General features: G+C 50.1%; 2 protein-coding genes and 1 pseudogene across 3 annotated transcripts in view; 2 read left to right on the top strand and 1 right to left on the bottom strand.

Annotated features, from left to right (window-relative positions):
* Positions 1 to 18,568, bottom strand: part of CLTB (clathrin light chain B) — a 33,622-nt gene extending 15,054 nt beyond the window's left edge. The window contains exons 1-2 of one of the 2 annotated variants that reach the window (XM_049775774.1): positions 18,361 to 18,568; positions 2,299 to 2,345 (exon numbers count right to left, since the gene is read on the bottom strand). In XM_049775774.1, coding sequence (XP_049631731.1) covers positions 2,299 to 2,345; positions 18,361 to 18,496 — 183 coding nt within the window. In that variant the 5' untranslated portion in view covers positions 18,497 to 18,568. The remainder of the gene's footprint in view (positions 1 to 2,298; positions 2,346 to 18,360) is intronic. The other variant, XM_049775773.1, reaches the window with a different exon arrangement.
* FAF2 (Fas associated factor family member 2) overlaps positions 1 to 26,750 on the top strand; it is a 475,675-nt gene that overhangs the window by 414,693 nt on the left and 34,232 nt on the right. Inside the window, exon 2 of the mRNA XM_049775729.1 lies at positions 24,407 to 24,490. Coding sequence (XP_049631686.1) covers positions 24,428 to 24,490 — 63 coding nt within the window. The 5' untranslated portion in view covers positions 24,407 to 24,427. The remainder of the gene's footprint in view (positions 1 to 24,406; positions 24,491 to 26,750) is intronic.
* Positions 22,437 to 22,530, top strand: LOC126012697 (uncharacterized; annotated as a pseudogene).

Raw genomic sequence — 26,750 nt, 5'->3', positions numbered from 1 at the left:
CTCTGAGCCTGCCAGGAATAATTTCTGATCACAGATCCAGGAGTAACCCCTGGGAGCACCATCAGGTATGGCTCAGACCAAAAAGGAAAGAAAAGAGGGGGCTGCAGAGATAGAATAGTGGGTTGGTTGCTGGCCCTGCATACAGCTAGTCTGGATTTGATCCTCAGCAGCCCATATAAGCACTGCCAGGAGTGATCCTTGTGTGATCCTTGAGTGCAGGGCCAAGTGTGACAAGGAAGAGAAAGAGGGAGGGAGGGAGGGAGGGAAGAAAAGGAAAGGAATGAAAAGAGCTGATGGCACTCCAGGGCAAATGAACACATCCCTCGGCTCCATGCCATTCTGCCATTCTCAAGGCTACACCAGTGAACAGACTGTACAGCTCTTTCTCACATTTTTGAGTAAAGAGATTTGTAAACTAAAAACCAGGGCAACCAGACTGTGTGTGCCATGTGCATGGGCTTCTCTACCCATGGGCTGCTAGCAGCTTTTTGTGTCAATAGAGTTGAATTCTGCTTTGTAGGAGGATGTTGGTTTGGGTTTGGGGGGACATATCTGGCAGTGCTCAGGCACTGTTCCTGGCTCTCGACTCTCAAGAATGACTCCAGGCAGTGCTCCAAGACCATGCAGTCCTAAGGATCAAAGATTTACTGCATGTTAATTAAGAAGCATCTTAACACCTGCACTATCATTCGGTTTTCGTTTTTTTGTTTTTGGGTCACACCTGGCAGCGCTCACGGGCTACTCATGGCTCTATGCTCAGAAATCACCCCGGCAAACTTGGGGGACCTTATGAAATGTCAGGATTCGAACCACTGTCCTTCTGCATGCAAGGCAAATGCCTTACCTCCATGCTATCTGTCGGCCCCATCAGTTTGTTTTTTGTTTGTTTGTTTGCTTTTGTTTTTGGGTCACACCTGGCATTACTCAGGGGTTACTCCTGACTCTACTCTCAGAAATCGCCCCCGGCAAACTCAGGGGACCATATGGGATGCTGGGATTTGAATAACCATCCTTTCTGCATGCAAGACAAATGCCCTACCTCCATGCTATCTCTTCAACCCCTTTTTTCTTTTTTGATTTGGGAGTCACACTCGGTCAGCAGTACTCAGGCCTTACTCCTGGCCCTGCACTGGGGAATCATTCCAGGTGGGTTTGAAGGATCATATGAGGTCTGGGGATTGAACATAAGTCAGCCGCGAGCTAGGCAAGCACACCCTCTGCTGTGCTCTCTCAGTCTCCTTCTCTAGCAGTTTTTATTATTTCTCTCCTCCTTCTGCATGATAATAATAATAATAATAATAATAATAATAATAATAAAAGTCTGGGGACGGAGAGATAGCACAGCAGTAGGGTGTTTGCCTTGCAGGTAGCCGATTCAGGACAGATGTTTGAATCCCAGCATCCCAAATGGTCCCTGAGCCTGCCAGGAGTGATTTCTGAGTACAGAGCCAGGAGAGCCCTGAGAGTTGGCCGGGTGTGACCAAAAAACAAACAAAATGTCTGAGAGGAGAGCTTAAAGGCTAGTCCAGAGGGGCCGGAGAGATAGCATGGAGGTAAGGCGTTTGCCTCTCATGCAGGAGGTCATCGGTTCGAATCCCGGCGTCCCATATATGGTCCTCCCGTGCCTGCCAGGAGCAATTTCTGAGCCTGGAGCCAGGAATAACCCCTGAGCACTGCCGGGTGTGACCCAAAAACCACAAAAAAAAAAAAAAAAAAAAAAAAAAAAGGCTAGTCCAGAGGGCTGGAGTAGAAGGAACCCTGATTCTAAATGAACAATGAGGAAGAAAGGAAGGGAGGGAGGGAGGAAGGAAGGAAGGAAGGGAGGGAGGAAGGGAAGGAGGGAGGAAGGGAGGGAAGGGAGGGAGGAAGGGAGGGAGGAAGGGAGGGAAGGAGGGAAGGAAGGAAGGGAGGAAGGGAGGGAGGAAGGAGGAAGGAAGGAAGGAAGGAAGGAAGGAAGGAAGGAAGGAAGGAAGGAAGGAAGGAAGGAAGGAAGGAAGGAAGGAAGGAAGGAAGGAAGAAAGGAAGAAAGGAAGGGAAGAAGAAAAGAAGGGAGGGAGGGAGGGAGGGAGGGAAGGTATAGCAAGCTGTTAAAACATTTGCCTTGTGCAAAGTCCACCCAGGTTCAATCTCCAGCTTTCCATATGGTGCCCTGAGCTCAAGTGCAGAGACAGGAGTAACCTTCTTAGCACCACTAGGTGTAGCCGAAAAATAAACAATATATCCCACAATCCACTCAGAAGTGACCACCAGAGTCCCAGCTCTGGGTCCTTGTAAACCACAGGACAGAATGGATCTTACCTGAAACACATCACCATTCACTGTAGCCCCCAAGTCCTCAGCTCCAACTAGAAAGAGAAGAAAGAGATGCTTTACTCAGTGCCAGGGCATGCCTAAGCTTTTAGGGGGGCTCAGCCCACCAGATGTATCCTCAGATTTTCCTGGTGGGTAGAACTAATTTTTTTTTTTTTTTTTTTTTGGTTTTTGGGCCACACCCGGTGTTGCTCAGAGGTTACTCCTGGCTGTCTGCTCAGAAATAGCTCCTGGATGGGGCCGGGCAGTGGCGCTAAAGGTAAGGTACCTGCCTTGCCTGCGCCAGCTTTGGACGGACCGCGGTTCGATCCCCCGGTGTCCCATATGGTCCCCCAAGCCAGGAGCAACTTCTGAGCACATAGCCAGGAGTAACCCCTGAGCGTTACTGGGTGTGGCCCAAAAACCAAAAAAAAAAAAAAAAAAAAAAAAAAAAAAAAGAAATAGCTCCTGGCAGGCACGTGGGACCATATAGGACACCGGGATTCGAACCAACCACCTTTGGTCCTGGATCGGCTGCTTGCAAGGCAAACGCCACTGTGCTATCTCTCCGGGCCTGGGTAGAACTAATTTAACCCCATGGGGTTCCTCAAAAGGCCCGCTGTTGACGCATTTTTCCCCTGCGTGGATGGTTGAGGAATTTCCGAAGAGACGCCTGGCATTACATTTTCAGCCAGTATCTGACTATCTCTCCTTTGTTTATATCAGGCAAAATATTGGCCTTTATCAAATAATTTGGCTCAGAAATTCCAGCACCAGAATTTATTTGAGTACCCCTTTTTCTGGATATAGTCAGCCCTAAAAGCAAAGACAATTTTTCTCTCCTTTTCAAATATGTCCTTTTCAGCTGCAGTTTCTGGTAATCAAGGGCGTAACTAAAATACAGATTTTGACTTTTGACCCACCTTTAGAAATAGGGAAGCTTATTCCTGGGGATTTGGTACCTCCCTTCATTTAACCTCTAAAACAATAAAGTCCAGCCTAGAAAGACCAAGTTTCTAGATATTTCCTACTAATCCTGATTTTTGCATTTAAAGTAAGCTTGCAAGTTGTGTGACCTTGAGTTGTGTGACCTTCTCTCTTGTAACTTAGAATTTTTAGTCACACCATTACTTAGCTATTGTCATTGTTGTACTAGGCTTTGTGATTACAATTATTCTTCGCCTGTGGCTAATTTTACCCCTATAAATTTCCCTGCTTAAAAAATTAAACTTGTCACACTCCTGCCAGAAACGTGTTAACCCCACATATTGTGTGTGGTATCATTATTTCATATTTCATATTCGTCCGCTCGTGTTACCCGTTTTCCTCCCGTGAAAGGACTATGACCCACGAGAATTGCTGAGACGCAAGATGTCTACAACAACTCAGGGCAGATAGCTCTCCCTGAGCTTCTGGCTCTGTGTAACACAGTAAATACAGGAAATTAGGGGAAATCCACCCAACAAGTATCAGGGTGTGGGCTAGAACATAGCACAGTGGGTAAGGTACTTGCCTTGCATGTGTCCAACCTGGGTTCAATCCCAGGTACCCCATATCTTTTCCCCAAGTCTCACCAAGAGAGAGCCCTGCATGCAGAGCCAGGAGTATAATGAGCTGGATGTGTCAAAAAAAATAAATAAAAACAACAAAACACTCATGGCATATGCCTGTAAATGTATGTCCCCCAAAAGTGCCCCCCATATTTGAGGGATTAAGGTTACACTCAGTAGGTCTCAGGACATAATCCTAATTCTGCACTCAGGGATCACTCTTGACAGTGCTCAAAGGAACCTATGGGGTCTTGGGGACTGAACTAATAGGCTACAAGGCAAGTGCCTCCTTCCTTTTCTATCTCTCCAGCCCCTCAGAATACCACTTTTTTGTTTGTTTGTTTTTGGGCCACACCTGGTGACACTCAGGGGTTACTCCTGGCTATGCGCTCAGAAATCGCTCCTGGCTTGGGGGACCATATGGGATGCCGGGGATTCAAACCACGGTCCATCCTAGGTTAGCACATGTAAGGCAAATGCCCTACCACCTGTGCCACTGCTCCTCCCAGTACCACTTTTGAAAATATTCATATGGCCCTATGATGAAGGTATCAACTCTTTTCTGGGGATGGTCACATACTACTCAAGGGTTTCTCCTGGCTCACTTAGGGCTAACTCCCAGTGGTACTTGGGGTCCATATGGGGTGCCAGGGATTGATCCCGGTTAGGGCACGTAAGGAAGTGCCTTACTCACTGAACTATTTCTCCATTCCTCATTTTTTTTTTTTTTAGTTTTTGGGCCACACCCAGTAATGCTCCAGGGTTACTCCTGGCTCTACACTCAGAAATTGCTCCTGGCTTGGGGACTATATGGGATAGAACTGTCCTGGATCAGCAGCATGCCAGGCAAATGCCCTACCACTGTGCCACCACTCTGGCCCCTCCTCTCTTTTTTTTTTAAGTTATTTTGTGGGTTGGAGAAATAGAAGAGCAGGTAGGCACTCGCTTGCCTTGCGTGCAGTTGATCCATATGGTCCCCGAGCCCTCCAGGTGTAATTCTTTTTTTTTTTTTTTTTTGGCTTTTGGGTCATACCTGGCAGTGCTCAGTGGTTGCTCCTGGCTCTACACTCAGAAATCGCTCCTGGCAGACTCAGGGGACCATATGGGATGCTGAGATTCGAACCACTGTCCTTCTGCATGCAAGGCAAATGCTTTACCTCCATGCTATCTCTCCGGCCCCCCAGGAGTAATTCTTGAGTGGTAGACCAGGAGTAAGGTCTGAGCACTGTTGGGTGTAGCCCAAAAAGCAAAAACAAAAAATTTTTTGAGAGGTCAGGGAAGAAATTGGTGGTGTTCAGAGCTCACTTCCAGATCTGTGCTTGACACCTGGATTCAATTACTCTGTAGTGCCAGGGATGGAACTCAACCCTCCTGCATGCAAATCCTGTACTCAACAAACCATCTCTCTCCAGTCCAGGGATCCACCCACTTTAGATATTCTTCAAATGAGTCTCAGAGGGTGTGGTCAGATGGGGCAAAGCCACCCACTTAGCTGTGCCAGCACGTCCTCTACCAATGGGGCCCCAGAACAGGCCGAAAGGCAAAAGCACAGGGTGTGGTGTGTATTCGAATGCTGAAGAAGAGGGATCTACCATCTCACAGACCGGATGGAAGACTCCACCTGGCCTAGCAGGAAGAGCAGCTTCCAACCAGCAGTCTTTTGGGCCACCCAGACTTCCCTTTGCTCTCAACCAAGACATTCCCTCTCCCATTTCCCTGCTGGCACATAAGTCTAAAATCCCAGTAGCAAGGGTGGAGTGATCGTATAGTGAGAAATGTAATCCTCTTCCTGCAATTTGACCCGGCATCTCATTCAGTCTCCCAAACGCTGCCAGGAGTGATCCCTACGTGCATAGTCAGGAGTCACCCTGAGCACTGCCATGCATATTAAACAAAAGGCATCAGAATTTCAGTAGCTTCTGCTGAAGTTCCAATACCCCAAGATCCCTCCTCTTCCTGCCCCCTAACCCAAACTTCAACAAGTCTGTTGGTCTGTCTCTCTTGCTAGCCAACACCTGGCAGGGAATTATCTGCAGTTTTACATGATTTTACAGGCTGTCTTTGATTTCCTAAGAGCACAGAAACTGGGCCAGATGGGGCTGGAGAGATAGGATGGAGATGAAGGAACAGGATTCAATGCCCTGCACTCTCTAAAGGCCCCCAAGTCCAGCCTCACTCATACTTTCTTTTCAACAACTGCCAGAGCCGATATGTTGTGTTTATTTAGCTCAACTAAAACAAATATTGACAAGATTTGAGATAATGGAAACAAGCAAAGGGTCCATAACAGAGAAGTGATGAAAAGCAGATGGCAATGGGGCTTGGGATGTGGCTCAAAAGAGGGAAGCACAAGGAAGCCCCAGGTTTGAGCTCTAGAAGCACTTGCTTGCCAGGGTACTGTGTGCTTATCTGAGTACCATTGGGATTGGCCTTCCTATGCACAGAGTAATCCCTGAGTACTGTCAAGTTTGGGAGAAAGAAGAAAAGAAGAGAAAAAAAAGAAAAGAAAAAAGAAAGAGAGGAAGAAAGAAAAGAAAGAAAGGGGAGCCAAAGAGATAGCATGGAGGTAGAGCATTTGCCTTGCATGCAGAAGGACACTGGTTTGAATCCCGGCATATGGTCCCCCGAGTCTGCCAGGAGCGACTTCGAGCACAGAGCCAGGAGTAACCCTTGAGCACTGCTGGGTGTGACCCCAAAAAAACCAAAAACCAAAAAGAAGAGGGAGGGAGAGAAAGAAAATAGAAAGAGAGAAAGAAAGAAAGAAAGAAAGAAAGAAAGAAAGAAAGAAAGAAAGAAAGAAAGAAAGAAAGAAAGAAAGAAAGAAAGAAAGAAAGAAAGAAAGAAAGAGAGAGAGAAAGAGGAAGGAAGGAAGGAAGGAAGGAAGGAAGGAAGGAAGGAAGGAAGGAAGGAAGGAAGGAAGGAAGGAAGGAAGGGAGGGAGGGAGGGAGAAAAAAAGGGAGGGAGAGAGGGAGAGAGCCGGAGTGGTGGCACAAGCCGTAAGGTGTCTACCTTGGACATACTAGCCTAGGATGGACCACGGTTCGATCCCCAGCATCCCATATGGTCCCTCAAGCCAGGAGCGATTTCTGAGTGCATAGCCAGGTAGCCAGGAGTAACCCCCGAGCATCACCAGGTGTAGCCCAAAAACCAAAAAAAAATAAAATAAAATAAAATAAAAAGAAAGAAGGGAGGAAAAGGGAGGGAGGAAGGGAGGGAGGGAGGGAGGCAGGGAAGGAGGAATCAGAGGATTCTCAGAAGTGAAATAAGCTGGAAGAGGAAGAGAAATTTTGAAGGATTTCCCAAGGTTTGTCATAGGAGGAATCAAAGTAGACGAGCCAACTAAAGAAAATATGAATAAACAGAATTGATACCACAAATAAGACAACCAGGAGGAAGGTAAAGAAAGCCAAGGGAGCAGGATGAAGGCTGGGAAGTGTCTCCTGGTTGGTGGTTAATCAGTGCATGTGAGTGTGGGGGGAAGGGGTGATATGTAACTTTCCAAAAAATTAAGAAGTCTACAGGACGAAATAAAAATGAGACCAAAAATATAAGAAGTCAGGGCCGGAGCCATGTTACACAATGGCACTTGTACACAAGGCACTTGCACATGGCTACTCCTAAATTCCATTTGGTCCCCTGAGCAATGCCAGAAATGATCCCTGAGCACAGGGCTAGAAGTAAGCCCTGAGCACAGCCCTGTGTGACCTAAAAGTCAAATTGATTAATAATAATAAAAAATATATATGCAAGAATTGTGTCGCAGACCCTCAGCATAAAACACAATAATTCAAAGAAAGTCTCAGTGATGGGGGCCGGAGAGATAGCATGGAGGTAAGGCGTTTGCCTTTCATGCAGGAGGTCATCGGATCGAATCCCGGCGCCCCATATGGTCCCCCGTGCCTGCCAGTAGCAATTTCTGAGCCTGGAGCCAGGAATAACCCCTGAGCACTGCCGGGTGTGACCCAAAAACCAAAAAAAAAAAAAAAAAAAAGAAAGTCTCAGTGATTTTTCAGTATAAATTTTTGTTTGTTTTGGGGTTACACCTTGCAGTGCTCAGGGCTTATTCCTGGCTCTACACTCAGGGATCACTCCAGGCAGGCTTGGGAGACCATAAGGGATGCCAAGGATTGAACCTGGGTTGGCAGCATTTAAGGATAAACACCATTCCCGCTGCACACCAATAATCTAACCTGCTCTGACCCCAATAATTCAACTTTTATATTTGTTTATTAGGTCATGCCCACCGGTGCTCAGAGCTTCCTCCAGGCTCTGTGCTCAGGGATCACTTCTGATTGGGTTCAAGGGATACTGTCCATAAGGAAAAAACAAGAAAAGGGCCTGAGAGATAGCACAGCGTAGGGATGTTTCCCTTGCACACAGCTGAACCAGGACAGACAGTGGTTAGAATCCCGACATCCTATATGGTCCCCTGAGCCTGCCAGAGGCGATTCCTGAGTGCAGAGCCAGGAGTAAACCCCTGAGCACCGTCGGGTGTGACCCAAAAGCCAAAAAAGAAAAAGAAAAAACAAGAACCCTCCCTGTGCAGTGCCACAGATGAAATATGGATTTGCAGGATGCAAAACAAATGTAGTACACGCTGTAATATCTCTCCTGTCCTGACAGTAGATATAAACAATATTTCTTTTAGTTGGCATTTAGTCTCACAAAGGTTACCTAATTTTAGATTCTTGGTTAAACAAAGAGCAATGAAAAAAGTACATATTTAGGAGGGGGAAATTCGGATGACTCAACAGTAAAGAATGGCTGCTTTGAAGATGAGGTGATCTGGGGCTGGAGAGATAGAATGGAGGTAAGGCATTTGCCTTGCATACAGAAGGTCAGTGGTTCGAATCCTGGCATCCCATATGGTCCCCTGAGCCTGCCAGGGGCAATTTCTGAGCGTAGAGCCAGGAGTAACACCTGAGCACTGCCGGGTGTGACCCCCCCCCCAAAAAAAAAAGAAAGATGAGGTGATAGCATGATAGCAACTGCATGCAGTTGACCTCTGCATGAAGTGTTGACATCCTGTATGGTCTCTGAATCCAGCAGAATTGATCCCCCAGTACAGAGCCAGGAATAAACTCTAAGCACCACTGGATGTGACTCCCAAACCAAACAAACAATAAAAAGAATGTTCTCCTTGCAAGCATAAGACCTTAGGTGTGATCCCTGTTCCATCATATGATGAGCACCAGCAGGCGATTTTCAACACATAGCCAGCTTGTGTTAGCACCAGAACTGAAGTGAGCACCCAACCAGCAAAGCAACTTAAAAAAAAAATACTCAAGTACTGTGGAAACGGAGAATGTAAAAAATGCACGTAGAAATCCCTAGAGATCATAATTTGAGCCTCCCAGTTCACACCAGGAACATCACAACTAAACATTTACATCACAAAATTCTCCTAACAGGGGCCAGAGTGACAGCAAAGCGGTAGGGCATTTGCCTTGCATGCAGCCAACCTGAGACAAACCCAGGTTCAATCCCCAGCATTCCATATCCTGCCAGAAGCCACTTCTGAGCACAGAGCCAGGAGTAACCCCTGAGCACTGCCAGGTATGGTCCAAAAACAAAATTCTCCCAACAATGACAAAGAGAAGAGGTGAAAAAAGAAATCTATAGAGACACAAACTTCACACACACACACACACACACACACACACACACACATTTGATTGGAGAGAGAGTGATAGTGACAATGAATAAAGAGGTTGCCTTGCACATGATTCACCTAAATTCAATCCATATGATCCCCAAAATTGCCAGGACTGATGCCTGAGCATAGAGTCAGGAATATGCTCCTAACACAGATGGGTTTGTCACCCCCCCAAATTTTCTTTTCTTAGGCCTCAACCCAGTAACTCAGGGGTTACTCCTTGCTCTGCACTCAGAAATTGCTCCTGAACGACTCAGGGGACCATATGAGTTGCCAGGGATCGAACCCAAGTCAGCCATGTGCAAGGCAAATGCTCTACCTGCTGTGCAATTGCTCTACCCCCCCCCCCCCGCCCCAATTTTTTTTTTGTTTCTGAGTCACACCAGTGACACTCAGGGGTTACTCCTGGCTCTTCACTCAGAAATTGCTCCTGGCAGGCACTGAGGACATATGGGATGCCAGGAATGGAACCCGGGTTCGTCCCAAGTTGGCTGCATGCAAAGTAAAAGCATACCACTGTGATATTTCTCTGGCCCCTCCCTCCAATTTTTCTTTTGGGAGGGGTCACAACCAGTGGCGCTCAGGGGTTATTCCTGGCTCTGCGCTTAGAAATCGCCTCTGGTAGGCTCGGGGGACCAGATGGAATGCTGGGATTCGAACCACCATCTGTTCTGTTTGGCTGCATGCAAGGCAGAAGTTCTACCACTGTGCTATCTCTCTGGCCCTGCCCCAAATTTTCTTTTTGTGTGTGTGTGTGTGTGTGGTTTTTGGGTCACACCTGGCAGTGCTCAGGGGTATTCCTGGCTCCAGGTTCAGAAATTGCTCCTGGCAGGCACGGGGGACCATATGGGGTGCCGGGATTCTAACCGATGACCTCCTGCATGAAAGGCAAATGCCTTACCTCCATGTTATCTCTCCGGCCCCCCAAATTTTCTAATTAACAAAACTGAAGGAGCTAGAGTGATAGAACAGCATTTAGGGATTTAGGGTGTTTGCCTTGTATGCAGCTGAACAGGTTTGTTCTTTGGCATCCCATATGATCCTCCAAGCCTGCCAGAAGTGATTTCTGAGTGCAGAGCCAGGAGTAAAGCCTGAGTGTGACCAGGTGTGGTCCCAAAACAAAACAAAATTGGAAACCTAGAAAGAGGATTGGAGAAATGGCATGGGGGTTAAGATTCTGGCCTTGCACACAGCCAAGTCTGGTTCAAGACCTGCCATTAGGAGTTATCCATGAACACAGAGTTGGAATAATTTCTCTGTGTTCCAATACCCCTCAAAACACACACCCCCAAAAAAAAACAAAAAACAAAAAACAAAAAAACACTTCCTGGGGGACTGGAGAGATAATACAGCAGGTAATGTGTTTGCCTTGCATGCAGTTGACTAAAGTTCGATTCCTGGCATCCCATATGATCCCATGAACACTGCTGAGAATGATTCCTGAGCATAGAGCCAGGAGTAAACCCTAAGCTAGGTGTGGCGCCAAAGTCAAATAAATAAATAAATACATAAATACACAAAATAAAATAAAATGCATCTTCAATGGACGGCTCCATCCAATCAAGACTCTGAGCTTCCCTTTCTTGGTGGGCCCAGCCCCCAGAACACCAGAAGTGACTCTTGGGGCGCCATTTGCAAAAGCCAAGGCTGCCAGGGCCTGGTGCTGCAAGACTCACTGATGAACCCAGGGACACCAACATGCAGCGACCACTTGCCTGGGGCTGAGAGCGAGAGAGAGCGAGAGAGAGAGAGAGAGAGAGAGAGAGAGAGAGAGAGAGAGAGAGAGAGAGAGAGAGAGAGAGAGGGAAAGAGAGAGAGCGAGAAGGAAAGAGAGAGAGCGAGAGAGAGAGAGAGAAGGAAAGAGAGAGAGAGAGAGAGAGAGAGAGAGAGAGAGAGAGAGAGAGAGAGAGAGAGAGAGAGAAGGAAAGAGACCAAGGATTTTTTTTTTTTTTGGTGTTTGGGCCACACCCAGCGGCTCTCAGGAGCCACTCCTGACTATCTGCTCAGAAATAGCTCCTAGCAGGCACGGGGGACCGTATGGGACACCAGGATTCGAACCAACCACCTTAGGTCCTGGATTGGCTGCTTGCATGGCAAATGACGCTGTGCTATCTCTCCGGCAAAAATCTCTTTTTGTTTTTTTGGTTTTTGGGTCACACCCGGCAGCGCTCAGGGGTTATTCCTGGCTCCATTTGGGCTCAGAAATTGCTCCTGGCAGGCTTGGGGGACTATATGAGATGTTGGGATTCGAACCAATGACCTTCTGCATGAAACGCAAACGCCTTACCTCCATGTTATCTCTCCGGCCCCCGATCTTTTTTATATTTCTCTTGGAGTCTGAGACCTGCTGCTGCCAGCCAGGGGCTTTGAGAGAGGAAGAGTTGGCTGGGGAGGCCCTGGTACAAGAAAGAATGAAAGGGGTGGGGCCAGAGGTAGCATGGAGGTAAGACATTTGCCTTGCATGCAGAAGGACAGTGATTCGAATCTTGGCATCCGATATGGTCCCCAGAGTCTGCCAGGAGTGATTTCTGAGCTTAAGAGCCCGGAGTAAGTAACTTCTGAGTGCTGCTGGGTGTGGACCCTCCCCCAAAATAAAGAAAGGGGAATAGATACAGAACAGGCAGCATTTCTCTGAGGCTTTACCTCTTGGCCCCCCTCGAGCCAGCACTATTCTGGGTCACTATCCTGGGCCCCCCTGCTAAGGTCCAAACTTTTCCTTTTATACCCAGCACGACAAAGGGGGCACGTCCACGTTCAACTGTCATTGCAGTGGGGTTATCCAAGGGCGTGTCCAAGTCCAACTGCCATCCACACAGAAGGTTCAGCTCAGGCTCTTGCCAGAAATACCAAGTTCCAGAACGTGGGACAGGAAATAGCTTTCTCATTTGCCTCCACACCCACTGGAGACTTTGGCTTCTCCTCTTTGCCTTAGTCACATCCATTCAGCCCCACCCCAGGGCTTTTTTTCTTCCTGCTTCCCTCTCTAGAATCCCCTTTCAGATCCCTTCTGGCTTGATGCTCCAATTCCCTGGGCTACTTCCTCCAGGAAGCCTTTCAGGCATGCCCTCCTTTTCTAGGCATCCAGAGGAGTCGACAGTATTCCCCACCACCACTACTACCACCTTAGCACATACTTGTAACCTCCCCAGATTTAGGCACTCCCTTCTCAGGCTCTGTACTCTATCTGGCTCTTAAGTGTTACCTCATAAATTAAGTGAGATAAAAGTACTAGTTGAGGGGGCCAAAATGATAGCTCAGTGGTTAGGACATTTGTCGCACACTCAGTGGACCTGGGTTCCAATTTCTGGCATCCCATACAGTCCTTCCACCCTGCCAGGAGTGATTTCTGAGCACAGAGCCAGGAGTAACCCTGAGCACCACTAGGTGTGTACCCCCCCCCAAAAAAAAAAAAAAACCAACTAATTGAGTAGAAGCCACTCACTTGAAGAAGTACTAGAGGTGATCGGAGTGGATGAATCATTTCTCTCTTAGTTTAAGGGAACAGGATGGCTTCGTGTTTAGATCCCCCACCACGGGTTTCTCATGGGCCAGGTGGTACCTGGCATCAAACTTAGGGTCAGGGCCAAAGACTGTGGACTGAGCAGGCACTTTCCTTGAAAATGGCCACCCTGGGTTCAGTTCCCACCAGGAGTGACTCTTGAGTGCAGAGCTAGGAATTAAGTCCTAAGCACTTCCAGGTGTGGCCCCCAAACCAAACCAAATCAAAATGAAATTTAAAAACAACAACCAATTTAGGTTCTTGGGGCCAGTGGGGAGGACTCTTGCCTTGCACATAGCCAACCCAGGTTCGATCCCTGGCATCCCATATGGTCGCCCAAGCAACAGCAGGAGTGATTCCTGAGGGCAGAGCCAGAAGTAACCCCGAGCATTGCAGAGTGTGGCCTAAAAACAAAGCTTAGGGTTTTACTCTTACTGGTCACCCCATGAGGTTAATATTTTGTTACAAGACTTGTCTGCATCATATTTAATTAAATTTTTAAGGGGGGTGTCCATCTAGTGGGGCTCAGGAAAGTACTGAGGATCAGATCTGGGTCTCCAGCATGTGAAAGCTATGGTTCCAGCACACAGAATATCTCCCTACTCCGAGGCCTGTCAGGGTGACAGGATTTAATAAAAAAAAAAATGGACATGGAGGGGCTAGAAAGATGGTACAGCAGCTGTGGTGCATGATCCAGGTTCCATCCCATCACCATGAATGGTCCCTGAAGCCTGCGAGGAGTGATCCCTAAATGGAGAGACAGAGACAGAGACAGACAGAGAGAGAGAGAAGACAGACAGACAGAGACAGACAGAGAGACAAAGAGAGAGACAGAGAGAGCACAGTGGGCAGGCTCTTGCCTTACACACAAGTAAACCTGGGTTCAATCTCCAGCACCCTATGGGGTCCCTGAGCCACCAGGAATGAGACCTGAGTGCAGACAGGAGTAAGCCCTGAGCACTGCCAGGTGTGGCCCCAAAACCAAAACCCAAAACCCAGAAAGCAAAGTCTCCTTGCTCCCCTGGAGAGGATGTTTCAGCCCTTTGGGGAGTGCGTGTTCACACTCCCACCCACCTAAGCCCACGTCTCTGCTCCCACAGTGCTCTCTAGTTCCGCAGCTTACATCTAGCCTGGCGCCTCTGCAGAAGCAGCAGCAAGGGAGTGGAGACTGGAGTCCTAGTCCCACCCAGAAGTGCTCAGGAGTAACTCTGGGCTCTGTGCTAGTGAGGGGCTGTGTGTGTGTGTGTGTGTGTGTGTGTGTGTGTGTGTCCAAATCCTGCGGTTCTCTCAGGAACCTTGCAGTGTGTGTGTGTGTGTGTGTGTGTGTGTGTGTGTGTGTGTGTGTGTGTGTGTGTGTGTGTGTGTGTCCAAATCCTGCGGTTCTCTCAGGAACCCTGCAGGAAAGGGTCTCCTCCTGGGGCTCTCTCCGGGCCCAGGGAGCTCTCCCACCCTTGAACCCTTTCCTCATTTCTCTGGGGGTGTCTCATCCTGCTGATGCTTGCCTCCTCTGGGAGCAGGAGCAGACAGGCTCCAGAACATTCCTGGGAGGTGACTAAGGGCTGGCATGGGCAGGGCTTTGGCCTGCAACCATCTGGGCATGTCAGAGGCAGAGCCAGCCCGGGACCCTGCAGCTGATCCAAGATGGGCGAGTGGAAATGAGCTGCTGGTTTTGGGGCCTGGCTGCAGCTCCAGTTCAGACTCGGCAACTCCTCAGGTTCAGCCCTCAGTCAACCAGACACCTCTCCAGGGACTGGGAGGAGAAGGACGGATCAGTAACAGAGGCATTAGCTGGTATCAGTTCTGCTCCTCGCAGAACTTGCCTTTTTGGTTGGTTTTTGTTTTTGTTTTTGTTTTTGTTTTGTTTGTTTGTTTGTTTGTTTTGGTTTTTGGGCCACACCCTGTGACGCTCAGGGGTTACTCCTGGCTATGCGCTCAGAAGTTGCTCCTGGCTTCTTGGGGGACCATATGGGACGCCGGGGGATCGAACCGCGGTCCGTCCTAGGCTAGCGCAGGCAAGGCAGGCACCTTACCTCCAGCGCCACCGCCCGGCCCCTGTTTTTGTTTTTGTTTTGGGTGGGCACAGCCATCAGTGCTCAGGGTTTACTTCTGGGTTTGCTCACAGGGATCACTCCTGGCAAGACTCAGGGTACCATTTGGGGTGCTGGGACCAAACCCTTTCTTTGTGGTGGTGGTGGGCGGTTTAGGCCACATCCAGTTGTGCTCAGGGCTTACTCTTGGCTCTGTGCTTAGGGAGCACTCCTGGCCAGCTCAAAGGACCCTATGGGGTGCCAGAGATCAAACCACCATCAGTAAAGTACAAGGCAAGCATCTTCCTCACTGTCTCCTTTCCAGCCCCTGAGAAAGTATCTTTCTACCCCCTATGCCTGGCACACTAGTGATTCATAAATGCTGAATACAGGAGGGGCTTGAGAGAGATCAGTATTCGAGGTTTAATCCTAGGCACTGTCTGCCACTCTGAGCATTGCCAGGAGTGAGTGCTGAACCAGGAGTATCCCCCAGCATTGTGGGGTGGCCCTAAAACCACACATATACTCACAAAATCAAGCGCATATATATACATGACTATCCAGGACCCTACTTATAAACCCTTCCTTTTCTTTTCTTTTCTTTTCTTTTCTTTTCTTTTCTTTTCTTTTCTTTCTTTCTTTCTTTCTTTCTTTCTTTCTTTCTTTCTTTCTTTCTTTCTTTCTTTCTCTCTCTCTCTCTCTCTCTCTCTTTCTTTCTTTCTTTCTTTCTTTCTTTCTTTCTTTCTTTCTTTCTTTCTTTCTTTCTTTCTTTCTTTCTTTCTTTTTGGTTTTTGGGCCACACCCAGTGATGCTCAGGAGTTACTCCTGGCTATATGCTCAGAAATCACTTCTGGTTTGGGGGGACCATATGGGACGCCGGGAATTGAACCTAGGTCAGTCCTGGATCAGCCGCGTGCAAGGCAAATGCCCTATTGCTGTGCTATTGCTCCGGCCCATCTTTCCTTTTCTTCTTTCATTATTATTAAAACTATTATTATTATTATTATTATTATTATTACTTGCAGTGCCTGGAAACAAAACCCAGGACCTTACACATGTAGTGCTTTACCACTGAGCCATCTTCTAGTCCCAGAAAAAAAAGTCTTTTTTTGCTTTTGGGGCCACATCATTAGCACCCAAGGCTTACTTTTTTTTTTTTTTTTTTGGTTTGGGGGCCACACCCGTTTGATGCTCAGGGGTTACTCCTGGCTTTGGGCTCAGAAATCACTCCTGGCTTGGGGGTACCATGTGGGATGCCGGGGAATCAAACCTCGGTCTGTCCTACGCTAGCGCTTGCAAGGCAGACACCTTACCTCTAGCGCCACCTCTCGGGCCCCAACCAAGGCTTGCTTCTTGCTCTGTGCTCAGGGATCTCTCTTGGTAGGTTCAAGGGACCCTATAGAATGCTGGGGATTGAACCCAGGTCAGTAGAGAGCAAGGAAAGCACTTTCCCAGCAGCACCATCACTCCAGTCCCCTAGAAACACTTTCCTTCCAGGAGGTTAGTGTGGTTTACAAGAGCCTCTGTGTAACTGTTTCACACTTTCAGTGCTCCTACCCAGCTCTTCAGTCATCCCTGCCACTGCTCCCTCCCCTCTGCCACTTCAAATCCACTGTTACTGTTACTGTCCTATCCACTGTGGGGGATGGCAGCCAGCGATGCCCAGGGCTTATTCCTGGCTCTGAGCTCGGAAGTGACTCCTGGTAATGCTTGGAGTGAACTAGGGTCAGCTGCATGACCTAACCAGATTTTGGTTTTGGGTTTCTCAAGGTCTTGACTCAAAATGTGGCAGTTGGGGCCAGGGAAATGATAGTATAGCGGGTAGGACACTTGCCTTGCAGGCAGCAGACCTGGGTTTGATTTGTAGCACCCCACAGGGTCCTGCCAGAAATGATACCTGAGTGCAGAGCCAGGAGTAAACCTTGAGCATCTGTGGGTGTGGGCACCTCCCTCCCCATCCGAGCTCTCCTCAGATGTTACTCCAGGCTCTGCTCTCAGTAATCACTCCTGGTGGTGCTCACGGGACTATATCAGATGCTAAGTATCAAACCTGGGTTGGCCATGTACAAAGCAATCATCCTACCAGCTGAACTGTCTCTCCGGCCTTAACCTTTATCCTATCTTTCTGGCTTCTCTCCAAACGGTTTTACAGAAAAAGTAAGCTACTGCTTATCACAATCGGTCCATCAAAATGACATTTGCAGAAAACAAGGAGTCAGATAGATAGTCAGGAGACAGTTCAAAGACAGCACAGAATTGGCAAGTGGGGCTTTCCCCAAGTTAGAGCCCTGGCAGTACCATACAGTCCCTGAGCACCACCAGAAGCGACTCCTGAACCCTAAATTGGGAGTAGCTAGCTCCCTCAAGGATTACTATTTGTAGACTGCCCCACCTTCAAGATGAAGCAGGAAGAAAGGCTATTAGATTGCTACATGTTTGTTTTTTTTTTTTTTGGGGGGGGAGGTGCCCACACCCAGTGGTGCTCAAAGTTTACTCCAGGCTCTGCACTCAGGTATCATTTCTGGCAGGGATTTTGGACCCCGTGGGGTGCTACAAGTCAAACCCAGGTCTGCTACCTGCAAGGCAAGTGTCCTACCCACTATACTATCATTTCCCTGACCCCAACTGACACATTTTGAGTCAAGACCTTGAGAAATGGTTCTTTCCAGCCAGGTGCAGAGGGGGAGCACTGCTGATAAGCCTCGCTATCTCAGGGACCAGGCCTGGAACTTCAAGTCTGCTCTGGACAATAGTCCCAGATCTTCACTTGGGATAAGTAGATCCGCTATCAGTCACCAACCCTGTGCCAGGTTGTACTTATCATGTGGAAACCAACCCTGGGCTTCAAAGCTGGAGACCGATCCATCAAGTCTTAGAACGAGTCCCCAAGAGGCCTCAGTGTCCCTGTGTCTAGAATGGGCTTGTTTCACAGTGAACTAGGGAAGCCTTAGGACTGGGGGCTGGAGTTACAGTACAGCGGGTGGGGTGCTTGGGTCCGATCTGATTCCCAGGACCCCGTGCCATGCATCCCCTGAGCATCGCCAGGGGTGATTCCTGAGTGAGGAAGAGGGAGCCCGGAGCATCGACAAAAAAGGCACGGGATGTGACCAAGAGGGACCAGCCAGCCTCGGCATGAGGGGGCCCGGCCTCGGGGGAGTGTGGGGAGCATCGGGGTCCCCGTGGGGAGCTCTGGGACCTGCCTGCTGGAACGCAGAACCCTGGGGCGCGTCGGTGGGCGCTTGGCCGGCCCGGACCCCGCGTGTCCCCGTGCGTCCTGGCTTCCCACGGCCAGGGGGACCTGCTTGGCGCCCCGCGCCCGGCCGGGCCGCGCGCACTCACCTGGCCCGGGCGCAGGGACGGCCGCGCCGAAGCCCACGTCGCTCTCGATGCCCGCGATCTCGCTCTCCTGCTGGGCCAGGAAGGCGGCGGCAGGGTCGTCGTCGGGGCCCGGGCCCGGGGCCGAGGCCTCGGCCATGTCGCGGGGCTGCGGTGGCCGGTCGGCGGTGGCGGCCGCGCGTCCTCTGCTCGCTCCTGCCCGGCCGCCGGCCTGTCACTGCGCGGCGGGCGGGGCGGCCGAGCGAACGGAGGCTGATGTCACCGCGGGCCGGGGCGGAGCGCGGGGCGGCCGGAGTCGCCTCGCCCGCCCTGGCCCGGCCCGTCCCGGCCCGACCTGGCCTCGCCCCGCAGCACAGCGCGGCCCCGGCCCCGGCTCCCGCAAGCACGCCTCGAGAGCCAGGCACACCTTGGGCCGGGCTTGATGGCTTTTGTTTTTAGCTCGATTGGGTGATTGATTGGCCGTGCTCAGGGGTGACTCCTGGCTCTGAGCTTAGAGATCGAATCATCTGGAATGCCGGGATTCAAACCACCATCCGTCCTGGATCGGCTGCGTGCAAGGCAGATGCCCTACCGCTGTGCGATCTCTATTTATTTTTATTTTGGGCCATCCCAGGATTTGATTTTTGACGCCCAGGGGTTCCTCTTGGCTATGCGCTCAGAAATCGCTCCTGGCTTGGGGGACCATATGGGTCCCCGGGGGGTCGAACCGCGGTTCATCCTGGCTCAACCGCATGCAAGGCAAACGCCCTACCGCTGTGCCATCTCTCTAGCCCGCAGACTTGGTGCCTCGAGATCCACTGACCTGGACTTCTGCTGGGCACTAGTGTGATGGTACGGACTGGTGGATTCTGTAAACGGTTCTCAGCCTTTATTTATATTTGCTTTTTGGGTCACACCTAGTTGTACTCGGGGCTTGCCTAGTAAGCCTCTTCTACTCAGTGATTTCTCTCTCTTACTGAGTAACTCCTCTGCACTCAAGAATTACTCCTGGTGGTGTTTCGGGGGACCATTATGGGGTTCTAGGAATCAAACTCAGGTCAGGCAAATGCCAGGCTGGCACCTAATCCACAGTTCTATTGCTCTGCCCCCATTTCTCCACCTTATACATTGCTTGCGGGAGGCTAAAGAGAGAGAAAGAAGGCAAGAGGGTCAGAGCAATAGCAGGAAGGTGTGTTCCTTGCACATGCCGACCCAGGACAGACTCGGGTTCTATCTCTGGCATCCCATATGGTCCCCCAAACCTGCCAGGAGAGGTCTCTAAGTGCAGAGCCAGGAGTAACTCCCGAGCATCATTGGCTGTGGGTCCCCACAATAAAAAAAAAAAAAAAAAAAGGAAGGAAGGAAGGAAGGAAGAAAGGAAGGAAGGAAGGAAGGAAGGAAGGAAGGAAGGAAGGAGAAAAGGAAGAAAAGAAAGCCAGAGAGATAGCATGTAGGTAAAGCGTTTGCTTTGCATGCAGACGGACGGTGGTTCAAATCCCGGTATCCCATATGGTCCCCGAGCCTGCCAGGAGTGATTTCTGTGCATAGAGCCACGAGTAAACTCTGAGCACAGCCAAGTGTGACCCAAAAACGGAAGGATGGAAGGAAGGAAGGAAGGAAGGAAGGAAGGAAGGAAGGAAGGAAGGAAGGAAGGAAGGAAGGAAGGAAAAGATTTCTTCACTTGGTTTGTGAAAGGACTGAAGTTGGAAATTCTCATGGGAGGAACCTCAGATTTGATCCCACACACACCATATGGTTCTTAATTCCCCACCAGGACTGATGTACACACACACACACACACACACACACACACACACACACACACACACACAATGGTCCGAAAACTGGAGTAGCAATAAAAAGCCATTCTGGGGCTTGAGAGCATTTGCTTATTTTGCACATGGTATGTCCCTGAGCTTAGCAGTTGTGATTCCTGAGTACAAAGTAACACCTGAGGAACGTTAGGTGTTAGATGTGGCCCAAAAAGAGCCCCCCAAATAAAGTTTATTCAGAGGCCAGATAGTGCATACAGCATTTAGGCATTTGCCTTGCATGCAGCTGTCCCAGTTTCAATCTTCAGCACCCCATATGGTCCTCTGAGCTCTGTCAGAAATGATCCCTGGGCCCGGGGAGATAGCACACCGGCATTTGCCTTACAAGCAGCCGATCCAGGACCTAAGGTGGTTGGTTCGAATCCCGGTGTCCCATGCCTGCCAGGAGCTATTTCTGAGCAGACAGCCAGGAGTAACCCCTGAGCATCGCTGGGTGTGGCTCAAAAACCAAAAAAAAAAAAAAAAAAAAAAAGAAATGATCCCTGAGTGCAGAGCCAGGAGTAAGGCCTGAGCAAAATTAGAGAGAGAAAGAGAAAGAGAGAGAAAAAGAGAGAGTGTTTCTACTGTCTGATGTTATTATATATTGTTATAAACCTCAATGGTTTTCTGCCATGATGCCCCATTCTCCCCTCGCCTTTTTTAAAAATTTTTTTGGGGGGCCACACCCGGCAGCGCTCAGGGGTTACTCCTGGCTCTATGCTCAAAAATCGCTCCTGGCAGGCTCTGGGGACCATATGTAATGCCTGAATTCGAACCACTGTCCTTCTGCATGCAAGGCAAACGCCTTACCTCCATGCTATCTCTCCGGCCCCCCTCCCCTCACTTTTTCTGGAGCTGTAAAGGACAATCAGTCTGGGGGCCAGAGAGATTGTACAATGAGTAGGGCACTTGCTCTTGCATGCGACTAACCTAGGTTTGATCTCTGGCACCTCATATGGTCCCTGGAGCCTGCCACAAGTGATTCCAAGTGTAAGCCATGAGCAATGCTAGGTGTGGTACCTCCCCTCCAAATAAAAAAGCAAATTCAGTCTTCCATAGAATTCTCTCTAAGACAACACTCAGAGATAATCGTCAGACAGAATTAGGCCAATGACCTAGGGAGATGGTTCAAAGGGCTCAACGTGGGCTTTGCCTGCGTAACATCTTGGTTTCATGCCCGGCATTGCAGAGTGCCCTGACCATCGCTCTTGCAGTTGTCTCTTTACACATTAGATCCTCTGGCACCTGCACTTCTTTTGGGGCCATACATGTTCTTTTGGGGCATACATGGTTCTGTCTCGGGCTTCACTCAGGTTGATTCCTGATTCTGTCTCAGAGATCACTCCTAGTAGTGCCTGGGAAAATTGTATGGAGATTAAACCCAGGTTGGCTGAGTACAAGGCAAGCACTTTTTCTACTGGACACTCTGCCCAGGAGTGGAACCTTCTGTGACCTTGTTCCAGTCAGGTTGCAGCTGTGGTCATGGGGCATGGAAGTGCCCAGAAATATTCCTGTTAAACCCAGCAAGCCTCCACATTCTCTTCACTTAATTCAAGGGCATCGTGTTGTTGTTAGGGTACAGGGGACGAACCTTGGAGTGTCCAGACTATAAGGACACTGTCATGATATGTGGGACTTTCAACATGCCCCCTGACAATTTTGCTCCCATAGGGTAGAGCAATAAATAGTACAGTGGGGTGGGCCTTGCATTCAGCCAATCTGGGTTTGATCACCAACATCCCATATGACCCCCCTGAACCCTGTCAGAAGTAATCAATGAGCCAAAAGCAGAAAGAGAGAGAGAGAGAGAGAGAGAGAGAGAGAGAGAGAGAGAGAGAGAGAGAGAGAGAGAAATTTGCTTTCCTGGCCCCACCCCATATATCAAAACAGCTGCAGTAGTCTGTGAGGGTCATTTAAATGTATCTGGGTTATTTCAGCCAAAATAGGTCTCCTGATTCTCCTTCCTCTCACCAGAAGTGTTGCTTGCACTTATTTACACTTCCCAAAGCATGTCAGAGTGTAGAGATTTGTTATTTTATTTATTTATTTATTTTTGTTTTTTTTTGGGGGGGTCACAATCAGCTGTGCTCTGGGGTTACTTCAGACTCTGTGCTCAGAAATTACTCCTGGAAGGCTCAGGGAATTAAATGAGATGCCGGATCAAACTGGGTCAGGGTCAGCCGCATACCCATTGTGCTATCATTCTAGCCTCAGGACTTGTTATTTTTGTTGAAGTAAGCCTGATATCTGGTTTCTTTCACCTCTTCTGCCCTTTAAAAAGCTAATGGTTGCCTTTTCCCGTTCATAAGCATGATGATCGGGTTTATGTGATATGTGCCTCCCTTCAACCTTGTTACAACGTCGGCACATGACTCTTTTGACATGGGGGAAAAAAAGGAAAAAAGGGAAAACAGAAAAAAAGGAAAAAAAGAAAAAATAAGCCAACGGTCACACTTTTTTGTGAGGGGGGACCACACCTGGCAGCACTCCTGCCAGGGGTTACTCCTGGCTCTGCACTTAGAAAGTACTCCTGGCTCTGGTCTTCCAGTGAACCAAATTTCACCTAGGGGTCCTGTTGGGATCACACTTGGTATGTGGAGTGATGCTGGACTTGCAAGTGTGAAAACATAATCTCCGCCACGCAGCCAATCCCAGGCCCCCAAATACCCAAAGATATTCTTTTTGTTTGTTAATTTTTTGGGGGGCCACACCCGGCGGTGCTCAGGGCTTACTCCTAGCTCTGCACATGGGAATCACTACTGTGATCATTCCTGGCAGGCTCAGGGGAATCTAGGATGCCTAAGATTGAATCAGGTTGGCCGCGTGCAAGAAAAAGTCTTCCCCGTTTCTCCTCTTCTCTTTACCGACATGTAGTTTCAAGGTGTTTCCAGTCCAGTCCATTGACCCCCTTACCCCTTTCCTTACCTTGTTTTTGTAGGCTGTAACTTGCATCGCAGTGCTTGAGAGTGTGCCCTGGAACATGCGCCCACCAGGAAACGCTGTGTGGCCCTCACACTGGTATCGTCTAAGGATCTCCTTCTGTAGATCTCCTTCCGTGGTGTGTGTGTTGTGTGTGTGCACAACCAGTGATGCTCAGGATCTCTTCCTGGCTCTCTACTGGGACATTTCTGGAGGAGCTCTGGGACCATATGAGGCTCTGAGGATTGAGTGCAGCTCATCTGTGCTGTGCTAGCACCCTGACCCTCAATGCTCTTCTTCTTTTTTTTTCCTTTTGTTTTTGGGGCCAAGGGTTACTCCTGGCTCTGTGCTCATAGATTACTCCTGGCAGGCTTGGGGACCATGTGTGCAAGGCAAACCTACTTGCCGTGCTATCACTCCGGCCCACCGCAAGGGGGTTGTGGTAGTGGTGTTGGTTGGGTTACTTCTATTTATTTATTTATTTGGTTTTTCAGGCCACACCCGTTTGATGCTCAGGGGTTACTCCCGGCTAAGCGCTCAGAAATCCTGGCTTGAGGGATATGGGACACCGGGGATCGAACCATGGTCCTTCCTTGGCTAGCGCTTGCAAGGCAGACATCTTACCTCTAGCGCCACCTCGCCGGCCCTATTTATTTTTTTCTAATTAGAATTTTTGTTTGTGGGCCCGGAGAGATAGCACAGCGGCGTTTGCCTTGCAAGCAGCCGATCCAGAACCAAAGGTGGTTGGTTTGAATCCCGCTGTCCCACATGGTCCCCCGTGCCTGCCAGGAGCTATTTCTGAGCAGACAGCCAGGAGTAACCCCTGAGCACCGACGGGCGTGGCCCCAAAACCAAAAAAAGAAAAAAATAAAGAAATGATATGAACGTGTGAAATGCTGCAGTTTACAGCACTCATCATTTGTCCTGTAGAGGCACGGCCTGTGCCAGGTCGGGCTACTTCTAGCTGAGCTCAGAAATTGGGGACCACGTGGGATGTCGGGATTCGAACCCCGGTCGGCCAAGCGCCAGGCAGGCAAACACCATGCCGCTCCCGCCGCGCAGTCTATCTCCCGCTCCGGCCCCGACTTCCGCCTTTCGCTGCGCTGCGCTGCGCTGCGATGCGACGCGCTCAGCCTTCGGCAATTTCCGGCCGCGTCCGGGAGCCGCCGAGCGAGCGAGCGAGCGCGGCGCCCCCTGGCGGAGGCGGAAGGCACCGCCGGGTCTTCGGGGCCGGGCGCCGCCCGCAGCCGCCACCTCCTCCTGCGCAGCCGCCGTTCGGGACCGTCCCGGAAGTGGCGCGCTGACGTCACTTCCGGCGGGTGACGGTGCGGACGGGTCAGCGGCGTAGAGGCGGCGGCAAGATGGCGGCGCCGGAGGAGCGGGAGCTCACCCAGGAGCAGACGGAGAAGCTGCTGCAGTTTCAGGTAGCGGCGGGGCCGAGCCTCGATGCGGAAGAGCGGAGGCCGCCGCGACTCGGAGCCGGAGCCGGGGTCCCCCCGAGCGAGGATCCCCCCGCTTCAGCCCGCCGTCGGCCCGGCTCCGGCCCGGGCGCCCCCTCCCCCGCCGCCAACTGCCCGGCCGCGGGGCCCCTCGACCCGCCGGCGCCCCCGCAGTCGCCCGAGCCCCGCGCGCACCTCCCAGGCCTCTGGGCGCGTCGGGTCGTGCGCGGGGCCTGCGGGACCAAGGGTCAGCGCGGGGAGGGGACCCCTCTGGCCGTCCCCGTCAGTGGGGTGCAGGCACCCCTCGATCCTCAGGGGCCCCGAAGCCGGTCGTTGGTGTTTTCTGATGCGGCTGACCCGTCCCCAGGCCCTGGGTCTCGGATGCCAGCCACCCCTTGCCTCAGGAGGAGGGGGACCCTTGGGGCAGGAGGCAGCCCCCGTCAACAGTTTCTGGAAGCTTGTAGCGCCAAGCATTTATTTAGGAGGAGATGGAGGAGACCCTGCCTCCTCCCCCTAAGTGCAAGTCCACCTGGCTGGGTACCTCGATTCCAAATTATGTCTCACACATCTGTACCCCCATCTTCCAGGGTGCAGGGTGCAGGTCAGAGGAGGTTTTGGATGTCCTCAAGGCTGTGTCAGCTCAACGTTTTTCTGGTCGGGACAGTCCCGTGAATTGTACACAATGGCTTACACCCCCTGGCCTGAAAACTATCGAAGTGTTCATTCTTTCATTCACATAACCAGCCCCCACCCCGCACCCCAGTGATCAAGCACCTCTCTTTCTTGGCAAGACCCTTTTGCCGGGGAGCGGTTGGGGGCCGGGATTAGCAAACGCAGCGTTTGTTTTGCAGGGCTCTCTCAGGCCCCGAGTTTCATCCGCCACATAAAGATCTTAGTTTGTAAACCAAAAAAAAAAAAAAAAACCAAAACTCTTAGTTCGTTTATGGAGTGTGGAGGATGCAGGATGCTGTAAGAAACACACTGTCACACACGCACGTACGCACTCTGGGCATGCCGAACAGCATAAAACTTGCCAGCCCTGTTGGTCAATCATGTTCTGATCCCTGTGTGAGGAAGGAGAGAAGCAAGCTTGGGTTCAGTGGGAGGCAGAGCACTGGCTCCTGAAGCATGCATGGGTTCTATCCCAAGCACAGAAAAGTGACAGACTAGGTGGTGTGGTCAGATTTCTTTGTGCTCTCAGTTTGGGGATCACCACGGACAGCGCTCAGGGTTTACTCTTGACTCAGTACCCAGGGATAACTCCTGGTTGGGGTTCAGGGTACCCTAAGAAGTGTTGAGGGATTGCACCAGTCTGGCTGCCTTAACTCCTATAGTATGATTTCTCCAGCTTAGGTTTACTATCATTACTGAAATTATTTTGGTTTGGGGCCCGTGCTGGACAGTACTAAATAGCTATTCTAGCTGGGGGTTCAGTCTCTCTGGGGATCAGGTAGAGCTGGGTATGGAACTGGGCCCCTCCCACTAGCAATGCCTGAACTCTGCCATTTGACCCACTTCCCTGACCCTTTCTTTGAAGTGTTGTGTTGGGAAAATACAGTTATAGTCATAGTTGATCTTCATTGGAACTTTTAGTGATTTTTTTTTTTTTTTTTTTTTTTGGTTTTGGGTCACACTCGGTGGCGCTAAGGGTTACTCCTGTCTCTACGCTCAGAAATTGTTCCTGGCAGGCGCGGGGGACCATATGGGATGCCAGGATTCGAACCACCGTCCTTCTGCGTGCAAGTCAAACGCTTTACCTCCATGCTATCACTCCAGCCCCTAGTGGTTTTTTTATGGGGAGGGGCATGCCTGGCATTGCTCTAGGGTCCCTTCCGGTAGTGATAGGGGCTAAACCTGGGTTGATACTCTGCAAAGCCAGCACTCAGTCTGTCAGCTTTTGGCCCTGATGAGCAAAGTTATGAAGAGAGAGTTTGATGTACTAGCAAGTTAGAATCACAGTCAGCCACAAGGGGCAGTCAGTTTTTTGGGAACTCCTATTTCAGAGTTATTTGTAACCTGTACACCATTTCCCTTTTCCCCATGCATCCCTATGGTGGAGTGAAGTGGGGGTGATGTGAGTTTTGTTCCTCACACCCTTAGCTTGGTACTGGTATACTCAGGTTTGGTGGCTGAGAGTGAGCAAATGGGCAGTGCTTCCTCCCTTTTTGTCTTGTCTGACACAGGGCAGGGTTTGAATCAGTTAAGATTATTCTGTTTGGGCTAGGAGAGATGGCGCTAGAGGTAA

The sequence above is a fragment of the Suncus etruscus genome, chromosome 6 (genome assembly GCF_024139225.1).
Source record: "Suncus etruscus isolate mSunEtr1 chromosome 6, mSunEtr1.pri.cur, whole genome shotgun sequence".
Classification (NCBI taxonomy): Eukaryota; Metazoa; Chordata; class Mammalia; order Eulipotyphla; family Soricidae; genus Suncus; species Suncus etruscus.
The sequence above is the reverse complement of the archived record's forward strand: the minus strand, read 5'-3'. Positions and strand labels throughout refer to the sequence as shown.